Here is a 23,798-nt window from a genome sequence, read left to right on the forward strand (position 1 = left end):
GGTGCATATCGACGGTATGCTCAAGGTCGAAAAAATTTGTCCACTAAAAAACAAATTAATTTGTGGAATCGCCTGACATTTTCAAATAGACATCGGATATTCCCAGGAATTTTGAAAGAACCTTTCGATGGTAATTCGAGCATTTAGTCTATTTGAGACCGACTGTCATGCTGCCAGGCATTTGGGCATTGCGTTTTTTTTTTTTTCAACACTTCTATTTCACCAGAGTTTCCACTTTACACTTTAAAGGCGTTATTTGAGCCCATTTCCCATAAAATCAGTGCTGAATTCACGATGGAGTGATCGTGGTCCCTCATCCATGCCATTTGCAACGATTTCAATTGCCCCCTGCGCTAGTTGTTAATTAAGCTACATTTATTCAAGATACTGAAACGCCTTTCCTAACAATTACGCGCAAGACACTTAAAGAGGTTTCCTTTTTGCTGGCAGACTTCTTCATCTCAGCTATCATTCCTTGCTCGTGGTTCCTTTTTGTCCTGATGGTTTGTAGACCACCCAACACATAAAATAATTTCGTCTTTCATTTGAAAGCCACAAACATCGTGACCGTGAACCTGTCATTAATTAATCAAATTAGCGTCGTCATGCACCTGGTGACGAGTTAGATATCGCGGTTAATACTTCTTTTCTTTTAGAGGATTGAGAGGGTCGGGGATGCAACTACCAAAAGAGACAAGAACTCAGCCTAAACAAACGTTCTCCAGCCTGTACACCCTAACATCAGTATGCATATTCTCCATGCTGTTGTCTTTTTATTTCCTAAGGTGCTGACAAGGAGAATTTGTTTAACAATCAAGAGCCTTTTCAGTCGGTGATCATTTTCTTTCTTCTGGTAACCTTAATGTGTGATTCGGGGTGAAAATTTATGGAGAAATTAAATTCTGGTCACTCTTGCTGGTCGAAGAGTTAAGTTGAACATTTTCCATACTGACTTGCAATGAGACCTTTTTATTTTCAAAGACATAGGAGTTGCATATGGTTGACATTGAGTAGAGGGAAATATACATTCAGTAATTTGGATTGTGTAAATATTTTGAATGAATCCATTACCACAGGCACTCATTTTATCTCTAATGAGTAAATATAATAAATAATCGACAGCCTTGAAATTGATCATTCCTCGCTAATTATCCTGAAAGCTGAGTTGTCTTAATAGTTTCCAAAAATTTCCTCTTTATCCCTTAAATTCACAATGACACTAGATTGTGTGTTGCTTAATCTGTTATCTATATCCAACCAGCTCATAAGGTGAATATGATTCTGGTTTAAATCCTTCTTTTAGGAATTTAAACTCCAAACTCTAGGTGCATATTGATGATTTCTGACATACAAAGTCCTGATGTATGTTTTTTTTTCCTTTTTTATATAATTAAATACATTAAGTGTGGCTTTATCTATTAATATGGTGAGGTTCAAGTTTGGCAGAAATAATACTAGCTTTCTAGGAGAAGCAAACAACTATGGTGCTATCATTGGTAGTTTATTGGAAAAAGAACAATAATGAAGAAATATCAAATGAATCCTTAGCAATGAAATTCCCAATTTTTAGGATTGGAGTTTTAGTATTACTAATTATTTCTATACTATAATCTAAAACAATAGTTAAAACAAAGCTACTTAGATTCATGTACTTCAGGTCTATTTCTTCTTAGCAAAGTAAAATCTGGGTGAAATATAAGGATCTTGTTTGGAAGTATATATTATACATATTGTTTTTTGAAATGAATATCTTGTATGCCTATGTGTGTAATGTTAAGTGTAACATTGGTAAATGGGATTAAAATGTCTAATAATTCTTGAGTCAAGAGTATTAGCTCAATGAACGTTTTCATTTCTCCAAAGTTTAAGCATTGAAAACATTTAATAAATAATATTCCCTATGAAAATACACTTCATTTCATAGACATCTGTTACATGATAACATTGATCGTGTTATTTGTTGAAGGCAGTCTTTGCCTCAAGGCCAAACTGCCTTGCAATGATACTTAATGGTATTAAATACTTTGATGCCTCATTTCAAATGAATGTGCTTGATTTGAGACAAATAATTATTATCTAACTTCTAGTTGTTTATATCTATAAGGTTCAAGTGCATTTTTGGTTCTGAAAGTTCTTATGAGATATAGCAATGCTGTAAAATCCAGTAAAACCCCAGCAATTACAGCTTGCCAGAACTCCTTGGGATGCAAGTAGCACATGACAGACAATGAAGTATAAATTAGTGATTTCTTCCAGTTATCAACAGCTAGTACATACTTCCACAAAGCCTGGCCACAACTCTCTTCCCTGATGAAAATGAGAAGCCATAAAAATTAAAATGAGGTTAACAACTTCATCCATTTTACTTTAAAAGCATCTTAATTTACAAGTCTGGGTATATAATAACCCTTTAACTCCCAGAAGTGATAAACATGAAACTTCTCCCGATAATATCCTTACATCATCCAGCAAACAGGTAATGAAAACATTCAAACTTATGAGGTAGAAGTTGTTATCTTGATATAACACCAAATTCTCATAACTAATTTACTGGTAAATATGTAGCAGCTAGAGGGGAGAATTAACAATCAGATCTTGGGAGTTAAAGGGTTAACAAGAATAACTGTTTATAGTACTGTTGGAGACCAAACAGAAAGCTATGATCAGGGGCTGAAAATGAACAGAAACATTAGGGAGAGCATTTTAGCCCTTTAACTCCCAGGATCTGATTGTTAATTCTCCCTTCTAGCTGCAACACATTTACTTGTAAATAAGTTATAAGAATTTTGTGTTAGATCAAGATAATATGAGAAAATGTGAGGAAGAGAGAGCTGATGACTTCAATTTACATGTACTCCTGACTGTATAATTCATAGAAAAAATTGGAGCTCCCTTCGAGACCAATCACAAATTCACATTAAACAGAGTGAAACAAATGCAATTCCAGATTGCTTTCAACACCTTTAATACTGAAAACACCTCTATCAAGACTTGTTATCTGTAGTAAGTCATAATCAACTCTCTCTAAGACAGACACTGTTTGAACCAGCCGCAGACGTTTGTCCTGAAGAGATGTCTAGCTGATGGATGTTAGAGGATATATGACAACAATGATTCTGTGATTTATAAAACCCTTCTTAGGGAAATTTGAATGCCATTAGTGTTTGAAAGCTTGTACATTTTCAGAGAGGAAATAAAGTGATTCAATCAGATCTTTACTTTATTTGAAAAGTGAACCTTATACAATATTGTATTATAACATTTATGATACAATATTTATTTTATTTGAAATGTTACATTTAACCCTTTCACTCCCACAAGTGACCAAGACAGAATTTCTCCTTACAATATCAAACACTCAGGCAGGTGATGAGAATAGAGAAGAATATCAATTATAGGATTATTAGTTAATCCAATACCAAATTCTCTGAACTAACATCATAAGAACTGTATGGCAGATAGTAAGGAGAATTACTAATTAAATCTTGGGAGTGAAAGAGTTAATATAACATTTCAAATCAAAATTTGCTATTTTGCTATCCAAATTAAACAAAGTTTTGTCTGATGGAGGTATCTATTTCAAGAGATTTGACAGTACAATTCTAACAGAATACAATGTCATGTTTGTCATATTTATAAAGAAAAAAAATTAAATATTTATTTTGATACATTACCCACAACAAGCACACTTGTCCAAAATGAATGTTATTTCAAAAAAAGTAACGGCAAAACCACATATCCTGAAAAAAATAAGAATACGTATAACTTAGATACAGCAAATCTTTCATTTTTTGCTCAATACCTGAAATTTTTAAAATCTATTTGCATTTGTATGTTTCACAGCCAGCTATAAGGCAAGGTGAATAACTCAATACACAGTGTACCATGGTGACTATTAACCAATCACAACATTACTCTAAAATTATAAAATGCAAAGGTCTATTATCTAATTTTACAAAATATAATAAACAAGATTAATTAAGAAACAATAAAAATGCAGGCATCATCCAGTGTGTTGTATAATAAAAAAAAATTGTATGACACTTACATAAGGTATGCAGCTACCCTTTTGTCATCTTGGTCAGCCAGAAATACACCTGTCCACCACAAGGCTAAATATAATTTTTAAAAAGTAAGAATGTTCAAATAAATTCTCTTACATGGCATCCTTCCCCCACCTTTCATACAACAAGATTAGAGTAACGATTATTTTCAAGAGCCCATGACGTCTGGATCTCTTACAGATGATGATGGCAATGGCTTCACCAAACTTATTAAATATTTCTAATTCCCGAAATTTTCTCTGTAGGTATTGAACTGAAATAACAGATTAGGTCTCTGTAAAGAAAATTACTTTCTCAAAAGCCACATATACAACTCAAACATGCCATATCATTCTATACATATAAAAGCAAGCCACAAAACATGTGATATCCGATAAATTATTGATAAAATTTTACAAGCTTCGTCTTGAATCCTAAGTTAATGGAGAAAGCCCTTTTCGTGTCGTAACGTGCACGTATTGTAAATTATGCAATGAGACCTCAGGATTCTGTGTATTCTTTTGTCTATTCCTTGGAATTTTCCTTGAAATTGCTACACAGTGAAGCTTATTCAAAATAAGAAATTAACTTGCCTGCGCTGGTAAACAGGCCAACGATTCGAGTAATCGAAGTAAAATGTCTGATGAAAAAGGGACGTTCTTCTCTAATTTCCATGTCAAAAGCTTCTAATGATCCGTTACTTTTGGCATAATCAGGAGTATATCACCATCAATCTTGTTGGAGTAGGTACGATCAAATTTGGAAATAAAATGAGCAGCGAACTCACAAAAGTTGTTTTCGTGGCAGCCAAAAAATAGCAGGGCGTTCCTTGCTAAAGATATAGCATAAGTACTAGTGTCCAGTTTCTTATAATAGGATGACAGCTTAAGAGAAGGACTGAACGGTATTTCTTACATGAAATGTAGACTAGAGACCACGAATTTTTGAATAGTCGAAGAAGAGAGCGACTCTCTGCGTGTGGTGTGTCGCGTCTAAGCTGTGATTCGTGGATTAAAGTGTTAAAAATAGTTTTTACAATTATTTTTTTAAAAATATTTATTACAACTGTCATGATGGTATCGTCGTTTACCATAAGTCATTAACAACAATCTTACAAAGTTGAGGAAAACTTACTTCTCCTTCACGTCTCCCACACCCCTGATATCCTGCAGATAGTAGAGGCGTTTCACGGGATCTGATTGCAATTTCGTCCGAAAGTCGTCCGTAATTGCATGTATGCCCCGAATAAAAAAATTGATTTTTATGCTTGTGACATACATTAAGAGAAAGAAACACAACTATAGCACAAGTCTGTCACTTTACGACTCAGCTAAGACTAAACAGAACGATAATGATAAAAGTAGTAATGATAATATTAATAATAGTAATAATTAATAATTAAATAATTTATAGACTTATATTACGCAATTATCAATATTAGAATTTTCAATTGCGCATTACAATTAAATGTTAAAAATTCAACCCCTACATAGATAAGAAAAACTAAAAATTAAAAAAATTAAAAATAAATAAATAAAAAATGATCACTAAGAAAATGTAAGAATATGAAATTAGATACAAAGAATTAAAAAGCTTTGGCAAATAAAAAAGTCTTAATGGCCTTCTTAAACTTGTTTAAAGATTGGGTGTTTCTGATAGAGCCCGGAAGATCGTTCCACGATTTAGGGGCGGCGGCATGGAAAGATCGATCGCCGAGCGTGGTGAGTGTTTTACCCTGCAAGGAGCAAGGAGTAAGCCGTCATTGGAACGGAAATCATATCATATCTCCGTCTCTAAAAGAAATCAGCTCACTTATGTAGGCCGGGGCAAGACCATGTATTGCTTTAAAAGTAATTAAGATAATTTTAAAAATTATGCGACATTTTACAGGCAGCCAGTGTAATGATTTGAGCAGAGATGTGATATGACAAAATCTGCTCTCCTGGAATATAAGGCGTGCAGCTGCATTCTGGACTCTCTGTAATTTGTGAAGATGGCACTCAGGAACTCCAAATAGGAGGCTGTTACAATAGTCCAAGCGACTAGATATAAAGGCATGAATAAGTGTCTCCGTGCATTATTTTGTTAAATATTTTCTAATTCTTCTCATGTTACAAAGATAGTAAAACGCTGCAGAGCAAGTCTTGGTGATATGATCAACCATAGATAGGTTTGAGTCAAACCAGACTCCCAAGTTTTTGACAGGAGAGTGCGGAGCTATATTTACTTTGCCAACTTTAATGTGTCCAATATCAACAGTGAAAAAAAGCAATGCTTGTATAGCACCTATATGATAAAAAGCAACATATTGTGAATGATTACGTCAGCTATGCATCTGCTCTCCAATAGATGATAAGCAAGAACAAATCGAGATACATGTACAATTCAGATTATCATATAAACAGTGTCATCCGGCGAATAAAGTGGGAGTCTGACAGTATGTCCCGAAAAGATGATTTACGTTGATCTCGTTTATATATATTTAAGATTGAGATATCGATAGCTCTATCTCTGAAAGATTAAAGATACCTGGAAATAAAAAAAAATTATTGGTATTGGAGCTAAGGTCGGCGATACATCGATTTCCTAGGTTTAGTTTACAAGATGCGGATTTATATTAGGCCCGTAAAGTTCTTGGGTCATTTTAGAGATGGGCTCCAGGAGTAAGCTGCATGCTGAACTTTGATACAGACGCGTACACGAAAATAAATCGATTCCAAAAGCTTTGACAACTTTAGAGTCGCATCCACCTAGTCTCTCGCGGAAGGAAATTGAGGGGAAAATACACATATCTACCTACAGATCTACAATAGAAATGACAAGAGTGTTGGTTTTGCTTCGATGCGGCTACATGCTACAGAAAGAATGATGGAAAAACTGCAGTTTATGAGGGGGCAGTTCGACAGACGTACATCTTTTGAACTGATTCTAGTTATCTATCCTCTGAGGGAGGGTTTAGTTTTTTAAAAAAATAACCTGACAATTATGCCCTTTCTTTCCCATTATCTGAACTATAGGAAACGAAAGATAGACTTTCCAGATAATTTATACTGATACCTTAATTAGGGGTGAAAGGGTTAAAGAAAAGTTATGAGTTTCAAGTTCATTTGTCCTTAATGGGAGAGTTGACTGACAAAAAATATGAAGATGTCATTGATAGCGCGATCGATTTTGTACATTGGTTTCGAATGATGACTACAAATTTCACGCCCTGAGGACTCCTTAAAATCACGTAGAGCCTGGTATTGTGGATAGCAGCTGATTTCTGATACAAGAAACCGTTATTACCGACTTATGTCTGCATAGTTGGAGTTGATATCTGCATTCTCGCGAGGAGATCTTAAAGCCGGAGCGCCGCAGCAGGTGTCTTCGTCCTTTATTATTACGGTCTCGATCACTAATATCACTATTAGCAATATTTTCTGTCTCTTCAATATCAACATCAGCGTTATTGTCAGACTTAAAAGAGTTCGGTGTTCAGATCTTCTTAGCAGCTTCTTATTAATCAATTTCGAAAACGTTTCCTTTTAATTACAAATTAGTGCAAGTTAGAGTTGGATCGAGGCAAGCTTTTCGTCCACAAATGATGGCCAAAGTTGACCCAAACAGAACGAATTCCACTGAGAGAGATCCATGTCCTTTTGAGCCTTACACGTCAACAGAGAAAGCCTTCCAGTGTATAGCTTACTTCATCATCATGTTCGGCTCCTTCATCGGTAACGTGTTGGTCATATGCGTTGTCATTCTGAACAGACAAATGCGAACTGTCACGAATTATTTGATAGTAAATATGGCAGTGGCAAATCTCTTCATTACAACTTTCACTATGCCGGTTACTGTAAAAGCTCTCGCGACAGGACGCGGCATAAATTGGTCAAATGGTGTCTTGTACGATTTATTGTGCAAGATAATCCCATTCAGCCAAGCTATGTCGATCGCAAGCTCTGTTTTGAGTTTGACAGTTATCGCTGTTGACCGCTTCTTAGCAGTAATGTACCCTATGTAGACGTTCGTGACTATTCAGAAAACGTACGGTGCAATAGCACTGATCTGGTTTGTGGGTATCTTGGCTAATTCACCGACGCTTTACGCCCAAAAAATTGTGTACCTTGAACGCAGTCAAAGATGGACCTGCGTAGAGATATGGGAACCACCTTTCATCGAAGGAGGATACAAAGCCTTTACAATCGTTCTGTTTGTGTTTTTTTTATCTATTTCCTCTACTAACCATGTCAATTCTGTACAGCTGCGTCATTTACAAACTTTGGGTAAGAAAAGTACCGGGTAATCAAACTTCCGAAAACCAGCAGCGATCGAACAAATCCCGAAAGAAAGTCTTGAAAATGCTTCTTGCCGTCGTAATTCTTTTTGCAGTGTGCTGGTTTCCAGTGTACATCACCCAATTTATCCGGTTCTTTGGCGAGGAGGACTTTCCCTGCGGTGCACCAAAGACTTTGGCATTTATGGGCTATTTTTTGGGGCATGCTAACAGCATCATTGATCCCGTCATTTATGCGATATTCAACTCTGACTTTCGAAAAGGATTTAGAAATGTTTTACTATGTCATTATTCACGGAGGAGCAGAGTTGCTCCGCAAGTCAACATAGGAACCGTAATTGGGAGGGAAAATTGTCACGTCGCTGATGCGATTGGCCTCCCGCGTATTCGAACGCGGACATTTTAAGCTAAGATAGATCATTTCTAAGTTGTTTATCACATTATTCTTCGCTGAAGGATCCAGGACCAGGTTTCCACTTTGAAATCAGAAGTGTGATTTTAGTCAAAAAATTACGTTGATAATTCATAATAACTGCATAATGATAGATAAAACGGTACTTCAGGCGCGTAGCTACGAAGGCTTTTGACTGAGTCAGTAGATATGTGTGAAACACTGTGTTCGATGATAGGCATATTCTAACAACAAACATTGATGTCCTTAGGGTGATATCATAAACTGCTAATGCTAGTATTAATTAAAACTGCCTGTACTGGTTTCAAATTGATGATTTTTCAGTAGCCTCTGTAAGCAATGAGTTGACGATAGCAGCTGGTTTTAGCAATAAACGAGAAGCTAACACAATACGTTTTGTTGCGAAAAAAATGCCTTATTCTCAATAAAATGAACTGGTTAAGGATTGAAATTTTCCTCAAGGACTGGTCCTTACTAATTGCATAAGAGGGGGGGGGGGGGGGGGGCAGATTAGTTTTGGGGAGATCAAATAATTTTTTAGGGGAACGGAAGGCGATCAGTCGTCCTCAACAAAGTTTTAACCCTTCGTTGTAACTCCCAGACCAAATTTTTGATTCTCCTTAGTGTCAACCATACAATTCTCATAATGTTTATTTAGAGAATTAAGTATTGGATCATTTAATCATCCCCAAATTGATAATTTTCTTCATTCTCATCACTTATCTAGCTGATATTGTATTGATATTGTAAGGAGAAATTCTGCCTTGATCACCCATGGGAGTTTAGGGGTTAAGGGGAGACTATAGTAAATTGACTGCCAATGAGGGGGATCATCAGAATACTACAGTGTCTTATGAGTGGGGCGGAGGGAGGGGGGGAGAGATCTGGCAAACTCTATTGTGACACAAACAAAATCCCTTCACATTTCCACCCCTCCCCCTTAACCCATAAAGAATGACCGTTTTATTAAACTAATAAAAATACAAGCCATATTGATGAGATAAAAACACTTGACTTCAATTAAGATCAGAAGCAAAATTATATAACTTGTCTGTTGCCTGTAAAATAAATAAATCGCCTCGGTCTTATTACCTCTCTACAGAAATGCTAATGTATGCATAAAAACGGACTAGTAGAATCCAAAATAAATTACTGTTGCTGACAAGTGACAGAAAAAAAAAAACAAAAAAAAAAACTTTCCAGCGTCAATATAATCAAATAAAGAATAATAAAGAAGTTTTAAAGAGAAGTAGATATGACAAAAATGTCACGAAATAAAAGGTAAGAGGAAAATTGCCTTTTCGTGCTGGTCAGAAAGAACATAAAGCGATCTGACAAAAATGCTAATCTGAGCGAGTTGCGTCAAGCTCATGTCATGTGCAGCGAAATTCTGAGGGAAATTTTGACACAACATTAATAAAATTTTATTGTCGTCGCAGCGATGTTTACTTTAAGTCCGATTCGCACTTTTTGCATCGTGTACATATCCATTGCGAAACTCTTCCGCCCTATTGAGTTGTATCCTCTCTACTACGGACGGAGAGATAATTATTAAACTACATGATAATCTTTAAGTACTTAGTTATCGTAAGGGCTTCTTGCCACAAAAGAGCGAGTGAACAGCTGTCACTTTGAACGGACAAAAATTAAAAAAGCACTTGATCTCAACTGATTTAAGACTAGATCTTGTTTAAGTGAAATTTATCATAGCATAAACTCCAAAAATTGCACTTATAAAATTAATCAGCTGTGAGAGTGGTTTGGAAATACAGATCCATGTACAATGGGATGCGTTTCTTAAAATACGAAAAAAAACTTTGATTTAGCAAAAGCTCGCTCTTGATAAAATTATTCAATCCTTTCTTTTTTTTATCTCGTCCACTAAGTATGTAGTGATAGCCGCTAAAATCCACTATCCAGGATATCGATGGACCAATAGGATTCTGAGCTCTTTGAAAGAGTAGTACAAAGTTGTTTGACTTTTTTCAGATCACACGCGTACATCGAATGCGTCGTTTTACCTCCTCTTTTATGTCCCTCTTCAACAGAGCGTAGGCAACAGGGTTGATGGCAGAGTTTAAAACAATAAGAGGTATTTTATATTCTTGATCATTACAAGGAGTTTTCTCTGTATAGAGACGATATACAAGACTACATCGCAAAGAGCATGAATTAGCTAAAAGAAACAAGCCAATAACAACCGCCATAATTTTCACGGCAGACTTCTCCTCGCTTTTGAATAAAAAATGATGATTGAAGTGGAGCTGTTTTGCTAAGATGCGGGCAGCTCGTTCGTGCTTATAAACGACACGTAACATTGACGCAAAACAAAAGACTAGCACGAAACACGGTAGGAACTCAAAGAAAATTATATATATCCATGACAGTAGCGAGAAAAGAATTTGATTGTCATCAAAAACGAGCCAATTCAGTACAAAAGCAATACTAACGGCAATCGAACTCGCCCAAGAAAAAAAATTCATGTGGGAAATTTGGCGGCGCTTCATAACCGTTAAGTACTTCAAAGGCTTTACAACAGCAATGTAGCGATCCATAACCAAACAACACAAGTTTGTCACAGAGGCATAACCAAAGAGCCACCTTAGATAATCCACTCTGTTGGCCAAAGGGGCTTTGGGATTACACCTACTTGTCTTCTCGCACACAAAAAGTGGAGGAACAGTACTTAATCCAACGCAGAAATCCGCTACCGCAAGTGAGACTACAAAAGCGTTGGTTTTGGTTCGAAGCCGCCTTCTGCTGCAAACAAGGACGATGATGAATCCATTTCCGATTATGGTCAACATTGAGAGAGACCAGCCAAGAATCCAGAACCAAGTTTCCATCGAGCAATCAAAAAATTGTTCTACTCAAATAAAACCGTTTTAAAAAGACCTGTGATATCAGCTGATGTAAGACTGTAATCCTTGAAGTACCTGGTAATTTTCATATTTAAAATTTACATTTCTATGTTTGATGACGTCAATTGTCGTGTCTTTTCACGTCTTATTTCAGTCTATATGAAAATTGTTAATTACCCGGAGGAGAAGTAACTGTCACGAAAAATCTGTCTTTAAAACACACATATTTTTTTCCCAAAGATTGATCTTCGTCTCTTTTAAGCTGAAATGGTTGATTCGTTTAAAGATAGATTTGAATACTGCATGCACATCATAAAACATTGCCGGGAAAAGGTAGATTCCCGAATAAAGTTTGGTCTTGCCTAACAGCTGTTAAGAAACTGTTAATAGAGAGTTACAGGGCTATATCTTCCGCTATGGTCTTTTTGCCAGGGTATGTAACAAACAACTTTTGTATAAGTTTATTCTCAGCTTAGACTGAATTTATACAACGAGGCAGTGCGAGCAGAGTAAGAAAGAGAATTTATAAAACGGCATTGAAAGAGACACAATGTCTGTGTCATTGAAAAGGAAGCTCTCTATTATTAATACAATACCTTCATAACGTTAACCATAAATTTGAATATTAATCAAAATCATCGCATCAGTTCTTATCTGAAAGGACTCGAAACCATCACAGTAAACATGATGTCTGCGGTGGCATGATAATTTTTGATGGCTACAGTAAGGAACTAATCTGTAAAGAAAGCCAACTAAGGGATTTGACAACCTGTCTCTGACAGCTTAAGGAAATTTTTAGGACTTCAGTTGTTGTGTCAAATACAATTGAAATTAAAAGTTATGATATGAGGAACGATGGAGAGATTACCAAGTTGGTTCAATGTGATAATGATGAAATGATGATAGGAAAGTTATATTGCAATTGTTCAGACGTTGAAAGAGTTGTGCACGCTGTGTAATATGTTTTCATTTTTTGCCTTTTTAATTTTTTTAGGATACTTACAAAAGCTAGAGCACATTTCTTAGCTCATGTTACCTGATACGCGACAAATTTCCCATGTTGTGTGAAAAACTTGATTTTACTGCAAAATGTAAAAAAATGGCCATGGGTGAAATGAAAAACAGAAGAATAGTTACAGTTGCGGAGGAGTTATCAGTTAGGGGACAATTCGTAACTGCCTCTTTTGTCATCTTAGATCTAGAAAACAACAAATTCACAACTGATAACAACACACCTGTCACTGAAGATGTAGAAGTTTATTATTTTTTTCCTTGTAGCATTTATGAACGTTCGAATTCTAATTGTGGGGGGTGCAGTCCAAATCAACTACTGTCTGCCTTTGTTAAAATTGCATATCTAGCACAAAATATTTACCTTCCTATTGCATTTTGTCTGTTTAAATCATAATGGAAAACGTTTAGCAGCTGCAGATGAACACTCCCCCTTTGTTCTCATTCAGTCTTGCTTCCCGTCAGAGTTAATCTTCTACACTAACTGTTAGTATGAATATTCTCCCTAATGTATTCCATTTTAGCTCGGAATAGTGCATATCTGTTTGATTTGCATAAACTGTAAACTCTACAGAGTGAATCTTGTTATGGTTTAACAGCATTACTTTGTACTAAACGAGATGCGTGTCTGACATGATCAAAACTATTAATTTGGAAAAAGTCTTGAGTCATTAAGTGGTTCAATGTTGTTTCTCTTCTTCCAGATCACACAGCAAATGCATCGTTCTACTTCCTCTTTTATGTCCCTCTTGAAGAAAGCGTAAGCAACTGGGTTGATGGCAGAGTTTAAAACAAACAGAGGCAATTTGAATCTTTTATCATTACATGGTTGTCCGTCTTTCATTATGTATACAAGACTACATCGCAGATAGCATGCACAACAAACAAGAAACAGGCCAATAACAATGACCATCAATTTCACAGCCGACTTCTCCTCGTTTTTGCGCAAATATCGATGATTGAAGCGGAGTTGTTTTGCTAAGATACGAGCGGCTCGTTCGTGTTTATAAACAACATGTAACATTGAACCAAAGTAAAAAATAAGACTGCAACACGACAGGATCTCTAAAATCATTGATATCCAAGTATTAATTAAGAAAACAGAAATACTGTCGTTAAAAACGAGCCACGCTAGAACATCGAGACAAACAACAAGAACTGACAGTATCCAAGAAAGAAAAATCAACTGAGAAACACGTTTGCGCGTCATGATCAATAAGTATTTGAGAGGATTCACAACAGCAATGTAGCGATCCAGGACTAAACTACATAAGTTTGTTACAGACGCGTACGTAAACAGCCACCTAAGATAATCCACCCTGTTGGCAAAAGGGGCTTCAGGATCGCAGCCAGTTGTCTTCTCGCAGACAAAAAGTGAGGGAACAGCACTCAGCCCAACACAGAAATCCGCCACAGCAAGTGAAACGACAAACGCGTTGCTTTTAGTTCGAAGCCGCCGCCGTCTGCAAACAAGGAAGATGATAGATCCATTTCCAGCTATGGTTAAGATGGAAAGAGACCAGCCAAGAATCCAGAACCAGGTTTCCATTTAGGGGTTTTTGAATGACTTCACTTCGGCGAAAATACAGAAGATAACTTTTGATGATGAACTGATAGAAGACCCACCGATGAAGTTACTTGACTAAGGAACATTTTTATTGACACCTGTCATGAGCCTGTCAATAAAAGTGCTCAATTTGTTTGCCTTTACGTATGTAAAGTTACATATTTAATACAAAGCCTCTCCTGCCTCTTTATCTGCTTCACCCGTAACGTAAAGATAACTAGCAGATTTTAGAACTCACTGTTCTCATTGTGGCTGATTTCATCTGAAAACGTGGGCACGAACTAAAAAACTGGCTTGTTCAGGCCAGAATTATTTCTTACTGAAAACCAGCTGACTGCAGCTTTAACGCAGTCAAATAAGTACCAGAACTTCTGACTAAAACTTCCGTGGCTCGGAATAAAAGTTATCCATATAGTCCAGAGCAGAAACACTTACCTTTCAGTACTCAGCTACTGAAATTATGTAATTTAGTCTCCACTACACAACAAAAAACACAGTAGTGTACAACAAATAAGTTTATTTAGGGAAGCCTGCCGAGAACCAACCCGAGGCACATATAGCCCGAGGCGTGCATACATACCTTCGCAACTGATCTACCATATACAATCCTGATATAAAGTCAATTCCTTACACATTCAAAATAGGTATACATTACTAACATGCACACTTCACCAAGTCGGGATTAACAGAGGTGGGCAACCGTTTACAAGGACATTACTACGGTTATACGGAGGCCAGAAAAAACCTGCCAGAAAAAACCCCTTTTGGGGAAAAAATATGACAGGAAATCTGGGTAGGAACCATGGCCCACACACAGAGCAGTTGGCAGCCCGTCCTACGAGGCTTCACAGTTAAAGAAAATAAGTTTTCAAACTAAAATAAATTTGTCATCAGCCAGAGGTGGACGGTTGGTTCTGAGGCCTAGATGGACGCCACGTGCTATACTCCCCCTTATATACCACTGCATCATTACCCATGATGCTCGGGCCTAAGGCCCAGGCCTTGTCGTATCTCGTGCCGACAAAATATTTATTTCTGCCTTATTCGCAGACTCAATCGTCAGAAATACCATTTTTTAATGTTTTCTTTTCTTCGTAGATCCTAAATACATTAACTCAGGATGTTTGAAAAAAAAAAAAGTTAAGTTTAACTGTTCTTTACGTCTAGAAAACAGATTGATGAGCGCTAAGGCAAGGATCAATAATAGGTAACTGAACATTTCTGGTTGAGGACAAGTTCATCCAAGGTTTTTAGTTCTGGTTTGAAGTGTTATGCATTATAGCTGCGTAGGATGAAAGAGTTAGAGTAGCACATAGGGACAGACAAGAAGAATTGACAGTATCCAAGAAAGGAAAATCAACTGAGAAACACGTTTACGTGTCATGAACAATAACTATTTGAGAGGCTTCACAACAGCAATGTAGCGATCCAGGACTAAACTACATAAGTTTGTTATGGACGCGTACGTAAACAGCCATCTTAGATAATCCACCCTGTCGGAAAAAGGGGCTTCAGGATCGCATCCAGTTGTCTTCTCGCAGACAAAAAGTGAAAGAACAGCACTCAGCCCAACACAGAAATTTGCCACAGCAAGTGAAACGAAAAATGCGTTGGTTTTGGTCCGAAGCCGCCGAGTTCTGCAAACAAGGAAAATGATAAATCCATTTCCAGTTACGGTCACAATCGTAAGAGACCGGCCAAGAATCCAGAACCAGGTATCCATTTTTTAAACAAAGTTTGATTGTACACAGCTAGGTAAACTATCGACAAACTGTGAGGAAAAATTGATTTAAGACTTAGCGACCCCACAAGCTTTATAGCTTAACAATTATCGTTTTGAGATAAAGGATGTGATCGATTGAAGAATGACCGACTTGTATCAAATGAAAATTAAGTGGATAAACGCGCAATAAACTTAGTATTTTAATTTTTAATCCCTGCTGTTCCTGTTTTTTTCCTCCCTCTTTATTATATGCAAAACTACACCTTTGAATTTTTTTATTGATGCCAGCTTGGGCTAATGATATAATCATTTACTGATGATTTCTACTCATTCATGAGCTCTACTCATTTAACAAGTGAATAATTTCAAAGGTGCAAGGCTGAATAAACCATCAGTTATTGGGGAATGGCAAAAAAAGTGAAGCTGTGGGTGTAAGGGTGAATTTCAAAGAGAATTTGAAAGAGCTTCTCTTCAGGCACCTGAAAAATAACAAATTTAAAGCTAAAAATAGCAGGAAGAGTTAAGCCAGCAAAACTCAAGCAACATTTCAACGCAACATCTTGCAACATTGTTAAATCTAGTTGAGAGATGTTGTGTAGGAGCTGACCAAACGCGCGAGACATCTTGCAACATACAAAAATTTGACTATTTTCAAACTTGATCCAACTTGTTGCAACATGTTGGATCCTAAAACTATACAACTTGTCTACTGCTTATAAACATTAATTTATATTATAGGGAATGCTTGTATTGCGTTATGATCGATCCAAATAGAAAGTTATGAATTGGGAAAAAAATCTGTTTCATGCGTTTAATTTAAACCAGCCTTTTCGTGATGGTCAGAAACTAATGTGGTTCTATTTACTTGCCGCCAAAGATAGATTATTGGGCAATGTTTGAGGGAAAACTTTGTTCCGATGCGAAATGCCCTTGACCGCTCTTACAGAGATCGCCAAGCAAATTCAAAATTTTCTCGTTCACCAGAGGCAGTTTCGTCTAGAAAACCAGCTGATCCCAGTTGAAGTCAAAACAATATCTAATTTTCACTTCAGCTCGGAATAGTGCATATCTGTTTGATTTGCACAATTATAAACTCTACCGAGTGAATCTTGTTATGGTTGATCAGCATTACTTTGTGTTAAACGAGATGCGTTTCTGACATTATGATCAAAACTATTAATTTAGAAAAAGTCTTGAGCCATTAAGTGGTTCAATGTTGTTTCTCTTCTTTCAGATCACACAGCAAATGCATCGTTCTACTTCCTCTTTTATGTCCCTCTTGAAGAAAGTGTAAGCAACTGGGTTGATGGCAGAGTTTAAAACTAACAGAGGCAATTTGAATCTTTTATCATTACATGGTTGTTCGTCTTTCATTATATATACAAGACTACATCGCAGAGAGCATGTAGAACAAACAAGAAACAGGCCAATAACAATGACCATCAATTTCACAGCCGACTTCTCCTCGTTTTTGAGCAAATATCGATGATTGAAGCGGAGTTGTTTCGCTAAGCTACGGGCGGCTCGTTCGTGTTTATAAACAACATGTAACATTGAACCAAAGTAAAAAATGAGACTGCAGCACGACAAGATCTCTAAAATCATTAATATCCAAGTATTAATTAAGAAAACAGAAATACTGTCGTTAAAAACGAGCCACGCTAGAACATCGAGACAAACAACAAGAACTGACAGTATCCAAGAAAGAAAAATCAACTGAGAAACACGTTTGCACGTCATGAACAATAAGTATTTGAGAGGATTCACAACAGCAATGTAGCGATCCAGGACTAAACTACATAAGTTTGTTACAGACGCGTACGTAAACAGTCACCTAAGATAATCCACCCTGTTGGCAAAAGGGGCTTCAGGATCGCATCCAGTTGTCTTCTCGCAGACAAAAAGTGAGGGAACAGCACTCAGACCAACACAGAAATCCGCCACAGCAAGTGAAACGACAAACGCGTTGCTTTTAGTTCGAAGCCGCCGCCGTCTGCAAACAAGGAAGATGATAAATCCATTTCCAGCTATGGTTACGATGGAAAGAGACCAGCCAAGAATCCAGAACCAGGTTTCCATTTAGGGGTTTTTGAATGACTTTACTCAGGCGAAAATACAGAAGATAACTTTCGATGATGAACTGATAGAAGACCCGTCGTGGAAGTTCCTTGACTTAGGAACATTTTTATTGACACCTGTCATGAGCCTGTTAATAGAAGTGCTAAATTTATGACGGTCGCCTCACCACCAGCGTATACAAGAAGCCCACGCTCGCCGATCAATACTTAGCGTATGATTCACAACGCCCTCAATCAGTAAAACGCGGTATTGTTAATTGCCTTTACGAGCGCGCCAAACATCTCGTAACAAAACCTTCCGTTATCTCCGAGGAGAAAAAACACCTGTCGTCTGTTCTGGTTTCTAATGGTCATCCATTTTCTTTCTTGCAGAAACTTACCAAGACCGGAAAACCAAACAACAGTGCCGAACCCACCAACGAGTTCAAGGCTACTGTGGTTTTACCTTATGTCAAAGGTCTGTTCGAACAGCTTCGCCGTTGTCTACAACAACAAGGCGTACGCGCTGTTTTCAAGGTCGGAGACTACGCTAAGATCTCAGTTATTACGACCCAAAGACGCTGTCGACCCAGCTAAACAAGATTGAAATTTTTAAAACATGAGCGATCTAAAGCAAACTTTTTTTTCCGCTGGGTTGAATTTTACCAGCTTCACTCAAAACAGAGAGATGAAGAGCTGATTACTTTAAATACAAAGTTACTCAGGCTTATTTCTTATGAAAATTTAAACACAGCCTAGTAAAGCTAGCTTTTTCAACACAGTTTAATTAATCATTTTTCAAAACAACCTAATCTCAATTGCCATCGACTCTAACTCTCCTTTGCGGCGATGCAAAGTTATATAAATACAACAAGAGTAGCACTTTATGGCGGTCCTTACCCAATTATTCAACTTATTTCCTGCTTGTCAACATTAATTTATACCATAGATATCAGGATCGCATCAGTTGTCTTCTCGCAGACAAAAAGTGAGGGAACAGCACTCAGCCCAACACAGAAATTTGCCACAGCAAGTGAAACGAAAAATGCGTTGGTTTCGGTCCGAAGCCGCCGAGTTCTGCAAACAAGGAAAATGATAAATCCATTTCCAATTAAGGTCACATCGTAAGAGACCGGCCAAGAATCCAGAACCAGGTATCCATTTTTTAAACAAAGTTTGATTGTACACGGCTAGGTAAACTGTCGACAAACTGTGAGGAAAAATTGATGTAAGACTTAGCGACCCCACAAGCTTTATAGCTTAACAATTATCGTTTTGAGATAAAGGATGTGATCGATTGAAGAATGACCGACTTGTATCAAATGAAAATTAAGTGGATAAACGTGCAATAAACTTAGTATTTTTTTTAATCCCTGTTGTTCCTGTTTTTTTCCTCCCACTTTATTATATGCAAAACTACACCTTCGAAATTTTTTATTGATGCCAGCTTGGGCTAATGATATAATCATTTACTGATGATTTCTACTCATTCATGAGCTCTACTCATTTAACAAGTGAATAATTTCAAAGGTGCAAGGCTGAATAAACCATCAGTTATTGGGGAATGGCAAAAAAAGTGAAGCTGTGGGTGTAAAGGTGAATTTCAAAGAGAATTTGAAACAGCTTCTCTTCAGGCACCTGAAAAATAACAAATTTAAAGCTAAAAGTAGCAGGAAGAGTTAAGCCAGCAAAACTCAAGCAACATTTCAACGCAACATCTTGCAACATTGTTAAATCTAGTTGAGAGATGTTGTGTAGGAGCTGGCCAAACGCGCGCAACATCTTGCAACATACAAAAATTTGACTATTTTCAAACTTGATTCAACTTGTTGCAACATGTTGCTACGGGGTGGCCAAACTTGTGCAACACGTTACGCGCAACAATGTTGCAGGATATTGCGTTTGACCAAGGCTTTATGCACTTGTCACTAAGGCAGCAAAATTTGTCACGGCTCAATTAGTAGTTGTTATATGCTTAAGGCATGATTTGCAAGGTTCGTCGTAACTTTAGGATCAATGACGACAGCGGACTAAAATATACTGAAGCCTTTCGTCATAGTGTCGCATGAATAACATCTCTTTTCTTTAGAGGAAGACGACGCAAGAGAAAACCCAATAGGAGCACAATTTTGCCTGTCGTTAAACTAAACGCGTTGAAGTTGCAAACTCTTCGCAACACACGCTTGTGCGGTAAAGAATTTTAAAGGGTACCTTAAGATACACACGCAACTAAATATAACTGTTAAACAAACTCGAATGAGGTAAACTAGAAAGGAAAGGGAAACAGTTAGAGATGGAAAAGATCACTGAGGTGTTTAACAACAAATTGGAGAACAAAAGGCAGCCTCATTTTAGAAGTGATCTTGGAATACAATTTTGTTTTCTTCCATGATTATCAACGCCTATTGACAAACCAGTAATGAAAGCTTAAAAAAAAATTTTGCGGATTTCTTGGATTAGCTGAAAAAGTTGCATTACTTTATCTAGATGACGCAGAAAATACATTTTGTCATCTCCTTCTTTATATCCCGCTTGAAGAAGGCGTACGCAATGGGGTTAATAGCAGAGTTTTAAACAAGAAGGGGTATTTTATATTCTTCATCATCACATGTTTTTCCCGTTTTAAAAAATAATATATAACCACATCGTAAAGCAAATGCGTTCGCCAGAAGGAAAACTCCTATAATAATTGCCATCGTTTTAACTGCAGATTTCTCCTGGATCTTGAACAGAAATCGATGATTAAAGTGGAGCTGCTTTGTTAAGAGACGAGCTGCTCGCTCGTGCTTGTTAACAACAAGTAACATTAAAGCGAAGCGAAAGATCAGACCACAGCATGGCAAAAAAGCCAAAAAAATTATGTTCATCGAAATGATTATGTCATATAGTGAACATTGGCTTGGACAGAGCTGATCCATTTTGAAAAAAGCCAAAGCAGTAATAACTGGAATCGCCCAAGAGGTGAAAATCACCAGGAAAACGCGGCGACGCTTCATAAAAGTCAAATATTTGAAAGGCATTACAACGGCGACATACAGCTCCAGGACTAAAGTGTCGGAGACTTTGATTCGTGCGTGACACATGTCAGATGATGAGTGCGAACACTATGGACATTGAATGGTTTACATCAAGCGAAGCCACATCAAGCGAAGATCAGTCTTATGCAAAACAACAGTTACTAGTCAAGCCAAGTGAGTCAAAGCTATTGGGCGTAAAATGGGACAAATTCGAAGATACTATCGCCGTGCAGTTCCCAAGCGCGAGTAGTGCACCGACAAAACGTGAAGTACTGGCCAAACTAGCGAAAGTGTACGACCCCCTTGGCTTAGCGTCCCCCATTACACTGCAAGGGAAGCAAATCTACCGAGAAGCGTGCGACTGCAAAGTATCATGGGACGCACCTATCCCAGAGAATCTGAAAATACGCTGGCAAAGGTGGGAGCAGTCACTTCCGGCGGAAGTAACCACTCGAAGACCCTTAGCACCTTATCAACAACCAGTCATCTCCGCTGAGGTACATGTGTTTGGGGATGCGTCAACTTATGGGGTTGGAGCAGTGGTGTATTCAGTCGTACGCCAAGAAGATGGAATCACTCAAACCCTGGTTGCAGCAAAAGCAAGATTAGCCAAGAGAGAACTAACCGTCCCCAGGTTGGAGTTAGTCAGCGCTCACATGGCTACCAATTTAGTCATCAACGTAAGAAACGCTCTAAAAGAACTACCCGAACCCATGATCTACGGTTGGCTGGACAGCACCGTCGCCCTCCACTGGATTGTAGGAAATGGTCAGTACCGACAGTTCGTCTCTAACCGCGTGCAAAAAATAAGACAATACCCACAGATCCAGTGGAGACACGCGCCCACTACCGATAACCCAGCGGACCTGGTGAGTCGAGGAGGCCAGGTAACCAACGCAGAGCTTTGGTGGAATGGCCCAGCGTGGCTACGTAATCCTGAAATGTGGCCAGAGAACCCGGTTACCGTGAAATCCGAAAGCTCAGAAGAAGAGGCAAAAGTCATCCGAGAAGTGCTAAGCCTAGCAAATGAGAAACCTGAACAAGAACGGAACGTGTTCGACGAACTCCTAGAACGCCATGATTTACGCCGAGCTCTTCGCATCCAAGCTTGGGTGCGACGGTTCACCACTCACAGGGTGCGCAAGGGACCTCTTACTAGCGAAGACATTCAAGAGACCAAGAACTGGTGGATAGAAAGAGTCCAGTCTCAAGATTTACAGAAACCGCACTTTGAACAGACCAGGCAGAAACTCAACCTCGTTTCCAATGCAGATAGAATTCTCGAATGTCATGGAAGAATTCAAGGAAAATACCCGGTGTACCTGCCAGCAGACGCCGTGTTTACGAGGAAGCTTGTACAGAGGATTCATGTCGAAACCTTACATGGAGGTGTGGCCCTTACCATGGCAGCGATTCGTGAACAGTACTGGATCCCAACCCTGAGACAGCTAGTGAAGTCTGTGTGATCTGCTTGTTGGGGCTGTAAACGTTTCATAGCTTCACCCTTAACAGTACCACCCCCTGGACTACTGCCTACAGACCGTACAGATGGTGGAACAGCCTTCGAAGTTATTGGCACGGATTTTGCTGGTCCTATCAAGTATAAACAACGCAAGAAGGGCGAGGAGAAAGCTTACTTGGTTATCTTCACGTGTAGCCTGTCCAGAGCCGTGCACCTAGAATTATTGTCTAGTCTCGAGACAAGCAATTTTATTACCTGTCTTAAACGCCTCATCGCTCGCCGCGGTAGACCGCGCGTTATCTACTCAGACAATGGAGGCACCTTTATCAAGGCTGCGAAATGGCTTCGCCAATTGCGAGGAGATGAGCGCCTCCAAAGTCTCCTTGAAGATTACGACATAACCTGGAAATTTAACTTAAGCCGGGCTCCTTGGTGGGGAAGTCAATTCGAGCGGTTGATTGGAGTCGTAAAGTCCGCCATGTACAAAGTCATTGGGGGAGGTGTACTTACCTGGACTGAGCTGAGCGAGGTACTGCTCGACGTGGAAACACAAATCAATCGACGTCCATTAAGTTATGTAGAAGATGATGTCGAGCTACCAACACTTACACCGTCAACATTCCTGTTTCAGCGAACGAGTCAGCTGCCAGAAGAGAAAACAGGGAGGATCAAAGACCTGGACCTACGCAAACGCGCTAAATACCTCAGGAACTGCAAGAACAATCTCTGGAGGCGGTGGCAGAGAGAATATTTAACAGCTTTAAGGGAGCGGCACAACCTGACACACAAAGCGGCCAAATTTCAGCCAAATGTTGGAGATGTCGTAACTATAAAGACCGAAAACAAGAATCGTGGGAGTTGGCCACTGGCGATAGTAAACAAAACCTATCCCGGGAAGGACGGAATCATCCGCGCAGTTCAACTCAAGACAGCAAACGGCATGTTAGAGAGGCCTGTTCAACACCTGTACCCTCTTGAGCTAAACTGCGACCAGGCCTGTGAGACACATGCAGACACTCCCACAGCAGATTTGAACCCAAACGCACTAGTTTTCAGGCCGAGACGGGATGCTGCAGTTGCTGCCAGAGCCCGAATCCAGGACCTTGCTGAAGATGAACAATGAATCACAATTTCCTTTTCACTGAACTTCAAAATTGTGAACTTAATTGAAACGTTTGATTTATAGAGAACTTTTTCGTTTAGTTGAATTCGTGAAGTCTCCTAGGTGAATGCACCCTTGCACGCAATGTTGCATGGGGGAGTGTGTCGGAGACTTTGATTCGTGCTTGACACATGTCAGATGATGAGTGCGAACACTATGGACATTGAATGGTTTAAATAATCAACGCAACCTTGAATGACCCCT

The 23,798-nt window shown here is 38.4% G+C and overlaps 3 protein-coding genes and 3 pseudogenes across 3 annotated transcripts; 2 read left to right on the forward strand and 4 right to left on the reverse strand.

Moving 5' to 3' along the window:
* Positions 1-970: 970 nt before the first annotated feature.
* LOC131796824 (transmembrane protein 72) lies at positions 971-4,842 on the reverse strand. Its single transcript, XM_059114429.2, has 4 exons — positions 4,637-4,842; positions 4,049-4,112; positions 3,675-3,740; positions 971-2,307 (listed from the first exon to the last, which is right to left on the reverse strand). The coding sequence occupies exons 1-4, from the start codon at positions 4,716-4,718 to the stop codon at positions 2,073-2,075; spliced, it is 447 nt and encodes a 148-aa protein (XP_058970412.2). The 5' UTR covers positions 4,719-4,842; the 3' UTR covers positions 971-2,072.
* A 2,787-nt stretch (positions 4,843-7,629) lies between these two features.
* On the forward strand, positions 7,630-8,728 carry LOC131796709 (QRFP-like peptide receptor; annotated as a pseudogene).
* A 1,745-nt stretch (positions 8,729-10,473) lies between these two features.
* On the reverse strand, positions 10,474-11,649 carry LOC131796710 (octopamine receptor beta-2R-like; annotated as a pseudogene).
* A 1,337-nt stretch (positions 11,650-12,986) lies between these two features.
* LOC131796865 (histamine H2 receptor-like) lies at positions 12,987-14,155 on the reverse strand. The gene has a single exon (XM_059114475.2). It carries the CDS (start codon positions 14,153-14,155, stop codon positions 13,253-13,255), a length of 903 nt encoding a protein of 300 aa, XP_058970458.2. The 3' UTR covers positions 12,987-13,252.
* A 2,971-nt stretch (positions 14,156-17,126) lies between these two features.
* Positions 17,127-17,975, reverse strand: LOC131796712 (histamine H2 receptor-like; annotated as a pseudogene).
* Positions 17,976-21,059: 3,084 nt separating this feature from the next.
* On the forward strand, positions 21,060-23,555 carry LOC131794212 (uncharacterized). Its single transcript, XM_066162114.1, has 2 exons — positions 21,060-22,359; positions 22,468-23,555. Exons 1-2 carry the CDS (start codon positions 21,060-21,062, stop codon positions 23,553-23,555), a joined length of 2,388 nt encoding a protein of 795 aa, XP_066018211.1.
* Positions 23,556-23,798: the final 243 nt, after the last annotated feature.

Source organism: Pocillopora verrucosa, chromosome 1 (assembly GCF_036669915.1).
Source record: "Pocillopora verrucosa isolate sample1 chromosome 1, ASM3666991v2, whole genome shotgun sequence".
Taxonomy (NCBI): Eukaryota; Metazoa; Cnidaria; class Anthozoa; order Scleractinia; family Pocilloporidae; genus Pocillopora; species Pocillopora verrucosa.